Source organism: Dinoponera quadriceps, unplaced genomic scaffold (assembly GCF_001313825.1).
Source record: "Dinoponera quadriceps isolate SergipeBrazil2010 unplaced genomic scaffold, ASM131382v1 scaffold2702, whole genome shotgun sequence".
Classification (NCBI taxonomy): Eukaryota; Metazoa; Arthropoda; class Insecta; order Hymenoptera; family Formicidae; genus Dinoponera; species Dinoponera quadriceps.
Genome location: NW_014556708.1, coordinates 1 through 6,152, shown reverse-complemented (window position 1 = coordinate 6,152; position 6,152 = coordinate 1). Strand labels below are relative to the sequence as shown.

Genomic DNA, 6,152 nt, shown 5'->3' with positions numbered 1-6,152 from the left:
CGCCAGTCCTCCGGCTTATATAAATCTATTTTATATAAATTTATTAGTCTTTCTATATCGTTACAATAGACAAGCCCATTTTCTATTGAAAAGTACTTAATAAACTGCTCTCCTTTTTTGCTGTATACCGTTACTTTAGTGCCAGGTAATAATAGATTCCTTTCTTTGAATCTTGAAGCACAAAGCTCAGCTTTATCTTTTGGAAGATTAAGGTCACGTATAAAATCGTCTAATCTAGCTTGGTCAAAAAATTTGGGACCTTCATGACCATCACTGTCTTCACAATAAACATCTTCAGTTGAATCGATCTCATCAGTATCCATTGATTCGTGAGTTGATAGGACAACTCTGTCTTCAGAATGACCTAAAGTACCAATTTTAGCTGGTGTTACACTCTTTACCTTAGGGTAAATGATTTTGTTCAAATATTGTTTAGAAAAGCCCTTTGTTTGACATAAACAAAAGTAACAATCTGTATCGTGATCCTTGGGCTCATGCCAAATGGTTGGTTGAATAACACTTTGACCCTTCGTACTTTTATTTTCCCAATTTAACAAATGCAATCTACAAGTATTACAAATTGAGGTTGGTACCCATGGCTTATCCAAGTTTTTCATCGACGTCCCATAACATTTATAGGGATTTTATCGAGTCATTAATTGATCGACGGTCACGTACGGTTTCATACTTTCCACAAACATAACAAAACGTATTAAGTTTATTAGCGCAAGGATTTCTTGAACTCATTCTTCTGCTTTTAATTACAGCTACACAAAAATTCAAAACTCACTATGTAGAAAAACCACGATCCACACGAAATGTATCCGTTAGCCCACCACTCAAACGTGATCTCTAACACGGATAGATATATACCATAAAACAAATAATATCATCTACACATCCTACCGTTAGCCCACCACTCAAGCGTGATCTCTAACACGGATAAACATAATAGAGAAATTGCAATTGTGGGAGTTTGTTGGTTTGGAATTTGCTTATATAAAAAAAATAAGTCATCAAACTGGCTGCTTCCTGGCTTACGTAGGTGTGGCAACTTGTTAGTTTGGAATTTGTTTGTTTAAAGAAAAATAAGCGATTTAACTTGCTGTTTCCAAAGTCAGTTAGGTTAGCCTGCTTGTGGTTTTGGAGGGGTGGTTTCTAGGGGTTAGGGGTAGGTAGATAGGGGTTACGTGGGTTAGAAGTCGGTGGGTTAACGCGCTTGTATTGTGGGATCCAATTTCAAGAAAAATAGGACTTGTTTCAAAAGAAATAATCGACTAAGCTCGCAACTTCCAGGGTCAGGTGGGTTAGCCTAATTGTGGTTTGGTAGGGGTGGTTTTTAGGGGTTGTTTTTTGAGTTTACGAAAAACCCTGACCTGATGGGGTGAAACGCACCTCGGATTCGGAATCAGCGACCTCAAAAACATAAGATCAACGTGTTCTGGTCTCGGCCAGAATTTTTTCGATTTTTTTTGTGGATGGGTTAATACTCTAAATTGTGAAATTTCAAATTGCAATACTTTGGTGAAAAAAATAGATATTTGAAAAATCCAAATAGGTTTGAAAGGNAGAAATAATCGACTAAGCTCGCTACTCCCACGGTCAGGTGGGTTAGCCTGCTTGTGGTTTGGTAAGGGTGGTTTTTAGGGGTTGTTTTTTTATTTTACGAAAAACTCTGACCTGATTGGGTGAAACGGATCTCGGATTCGGAATTAGCGACCTCAAAAACATAAAATCAACGTAGTCTGGTCCCGGCCAGAATTTTTTCGATTTTTTTTGTGGATGGGTTAATACCCTAAATTGTGAAATTTCAAATTGCGATACTTTGGTGAAAAAAATAGATATTTGAAAAAATCCAAATAGGTTTGAAAGGGAAAGGGTAGTACTTTCAATTATCACACTACGTTTTTTGATAAATATTTTTCTTGTTCCGTTACATAACCTCACAAACAGCAAAAAATCGCGTTTTTTCCACTTTTAGGTTAGGATATCTCGAAAACCAGACGTATATGAGCAATTCTGAGCTTGGGTTTGGATTTAGCGCATCAATATCCTTCGGGTATGTTAGGTCTGGTCTCTGGGTCTGGAATTTCATCAAATTTTGTTGGCCTGTGTTATTATCGCGCAAAGCGCCTGTAGCGGTCCGATAGTTGGTTGGTCGGTCGTCGCAGTATTCTCCAAGGGGATGCATCGTTACAATGTACAATACTCACTCGTATTATATATAAAAAAAAGAATACGAACAAAGGCTTTTATGAAAATGATTCATTCAGGTAAAACTTGATAAGAATAGAGATCTCTCAAATGCAATTGTCGAAGTTTTCTGAAATTGTAAATTGGTTGAGTTAGTGATATACAATGTAGATGCCAAAATTATACGAATATACTAATGTAGCATCTTAAAACTGAAAGGAATGTCCATTTCCCTTATATGGCAAAATGTCCCTGAATTATCTGTTGACTATCTACATCGTTATTTGCAATTAATTTGTTATTTATCATGATGTTTCCAATAAATATCCTGACTTTTATATCAAGACTGTTTTTTATCTTGAGGAAGATTTTAGTTGCACTGTCATGACAACAATCACGAACAATGATAATGAAATGATAAAGGAGCAATATTTTTATTTATATTTATATGAATATTCCGTTCCATTAATTTTTATATATAAATTTGGAGCATATTCTTACTCGTATATAATATTAAAAAAATTTTAATTACATTTAATCAAGGAAAAGAAAATAAAATTAAAGCAAATATAAAAGAAAAGAAAGTAAAAATAAGTAAAAATATAAATTATATTTTTTCACGCTCTGGTGATCAACCTTTTATTCTTACTTTCTCTTTGAGTTATTTTCAAGTTTCAATTCAATTTTACATCTATGGAAATGTAAAATTTGCGTCCTAAAATTTCCGTCTCATAATCAAATAATTTGACGTTAAGTTAATCATTACTATTACACATAAGTGCGAGTGCAAGCCATAAGGTAAAAGATTGATCGAGTCGTAACTCAATGGATTAAGAGCTGTTATCCCTGAAAAAACATTAAAATATTGTCAGAATTAAACATACCGCAAAATTTTGACCAATTCGCTTGGTGAGGAATTACGTCACTTGAAACAACACTTTTAAGAGGATTGTTTACTACGTAGATAACACATGTTAATAATGCTATAACTCGTTATAATCCGAGAGGCATTCCTCGTCCGCACCTTTGCTCGTGCATGATAAGATTTGTGTTGGTGAATGTACATATCTATATTTATAACACGTTGCGCCGCAAGCGACGAAGTCATTCGTTCTCGTACGTGCCGGTCACGATGGAGTGTCGTCATCGTCGTTGTTACTCTCGTCATCTTTAGCGCTGTTATTGACTACTTTGCTAACTATCTGTGCGCTGAAAGCTATAACTTTTATATACGATCAATACATTTATTGGTATAAAAGAAATGTTCCTTACATACGAACAATTGCGAGTTGGCGGATATTTTGGTTATGCTTCGTCGTAACATGAGCTTTACCGACTATGCCAAATTCATCTACAATTATGAGCCGAACGGTAAGTACATCGGAACGATGAGTATGGCGACTGCTATCGTTTTTTTGCGTGATCCTGAGCTGATCAGAGACATCATGGTGAAAGAATTCGAATATTTCTCGGACCATCGCAACTTCACAAGTGACGACATAGACCTGTTATTTAATAAGAACGTTAACGTTTCTAAAGCTCTCTCTTATAACGTAGCCGTGTCGCCATGCACTTTGCCATCCGAGTGATTTATCTGATAGAACCTATAGTTCGGCACGGAAAAGTAATTTTTATGTGTGAAATGTGTTTCAGAAATTAGCATTATGTCAATTCGTGTGTTGTAATGAATGTTTTCAACTCAGTAAAGTATATCTAGTCAATATAAAATGTTCACTAGCGACTGTGACAGTGGACTAATACGTAAGGTGGGCAACTCTAGAGCTAGAGGTCTTAGGTCCAAGTCTAGCAGGGAAAAATGAAAATTTTTCAATGAAATTAGATGAATTGGATAAGATTGGATTGGATTGGATTCCAATAAACTTGCATTTTATTAAAGAATAGCACTACGATATAAATAGGTTGCGATTGAAATTATACTGTCAACATTGAAGAAAGTTGAAAAGTTATGCAATATTTAGATTGATAAAATGTTTATTCGAATAAATTTTCCTCTACATTAAGATAAATATTACACGAGAGAAATGAAGAATTCTTTTTTACATGCATAAATTTATATTGACAATTTTATTTTAAATAACTTGAACTTTATTCAAATGTCCTTTTTTATAGCATTAAAACAATTCAATATCTTACTGCACGATTGTTCAGAAGGTTATTGCCCTTTATGATAGGAATTAGCTTCGAAGTTCCTTTAGTTTAACTACATTTTATTGAATCACCATAACGAACATACATTTCAACAGAAAAAGTCGAACTAATGTATAAGTAAGTTTATACAAAGAATCCCATGTGAAAGCACAATGAATAAAAAGGTTAAAAGCGCATTCCGTATTATATGGAAGAACATATGCAAGTCGCTTTCACTATAGCTTGTCAAAGAGAGACACAAACGGCAAGACGCAATTGCTAATTTTCATCGTCTGTTCCCGACCGGTGGATCCACTTTGAACCGCTGCAATTAGAAGGAAATTCAGTAATTGCAAAAATTATTCTTCGAGACGGCAACAAAATTGATTACCATCATCGTAACATTTGGTGAACATCCCTTGTACTTTTTCCAATGTGTTTGCGTCGGACATAGAGTCTTCCAGTGCCTGCATTGATGCATCCTTTATGTACTCACCGTTAGAGTTAAAGATCTGGAATAGATTACAGTATATAGAAAATATATGACATTTCTAGTTCCTAATTTCGTCGTATTATAAAATCGTTAAAATTAAACTTATTATTTTTAATGTATCATTGTTCCCAGTTAGCAAGAAATCATAAACGCAACGTTATTACAATGATATTTTATAATATATAACGTTTTCAAATATGTAGCTCTTAATGCTGCACACAACGTCATTATTATCAATATTTGATCGAAACTTTAAAAATGATGTTTCTATACTATGATTTTAATGTTTAAGAATATAATATCAAGTATCAGTTTTTAAATATTTATAAAATATTATATTGAAATGTCCATAAGATCCATATAAAATCAATGTTTCAAAAGATTAATTTAAAGTTTCTTGCTTACTGAGTTATGTAAAATAGTCTTTCCATGAATAGCTAATCTTTGTTATATATTGTCACATCCCGAATATATTCGCAACGCTCACGAGTCTAATTATACTGCATATTAAGGCTATGTTTACTAAATACAAATATATATATCTTGCGTTTAAATAAAAATATACAAACCTGGCCATCTTTCTCTAACGCACATATAATTGTTCCGACCATGAGTTCAGCTGTAAAACACAATTAATATATGTGATTGCTTAATTGCAATATTTCGAATTTATTTTAAATGTGTTGTAATGAACCGGAATCAGTTGACCATTAAAAGTTTGTTTTTTTTATTACAAACGCGAATCTTTTAAGAGTATTTTCCTAGCAAACACGAAATATTGTTAATAGTACAGAATAGTAATATTCTTCCTGATTATAGGAAGAGATACCGTAAATTTCAGTATCTACATAGGTCGTTATCTAATATTCATATATTTACGAAATTTTATTATTATATTATTATAATTGTTTGTTATATTATTATAATTTGTTTTACTTTTATGTCACATTTTAACCAACACTTTGAAAATACTTTCGGTGCTTCGGATTTTATCACTCACTCGCCGTGTCGCCCAATTCTTCTCTGCACTTCGCTATGTTGTCGTAAAACATTTGTAACCGCGCTTTGTTTAGACCATAAACCACTGTCTGAAAGAATCGTTCACACCTAATTATGCATAAATTGTTTCGATTTGATTTAATAATCAATTGCTATTGAGTATCTGATTGTTTGAAAATCAGTCGAATTTTTTTTGTCAAGAAATAGCAATATTTATAATTTTACAACAGAGAAAATTTTACAATTACGCCTAGTTAAAAGAAGGTTCTTTCTTATTAGATGATTCAATAACAGAGTGACATCAGAGGCCAATTTACGG

At 33.3% G+C, this 6,152-nt stretch overlaps 1 protein-coding gene across 1 annotated transcript; it reads right to left on the bottom strand.

Annotated features, from left to right (window-relative positions):
* Window positions 1-4,400: 4,400 nt before the first annotated feature.
* LOC106748050 lies at window positions 4,401-5,942 on the bottom strand. The gene is made up of 4 exons (XM_014626235.1): window positions 5,835-5,942; window positions 5,404-5,453; window positions 4,733-4,853; window positions 4,401-4,666 (listed from the first exon to the last, which is right to left on the bottom strand). Exons 1-4 carry the CDS (start codon window positions 5,884-5,886, stop codon window positions 4,578-4,580), a joined length of 312 nt encoding a protein of 103 aa, XP_014481721.1. The 5' UTR covers window positions 5,887-5,942; the 3' UTR covers window positions 4,401-4,577.
* Window positions 5,943-6,152: the final 210 nt, after the last annotated feature.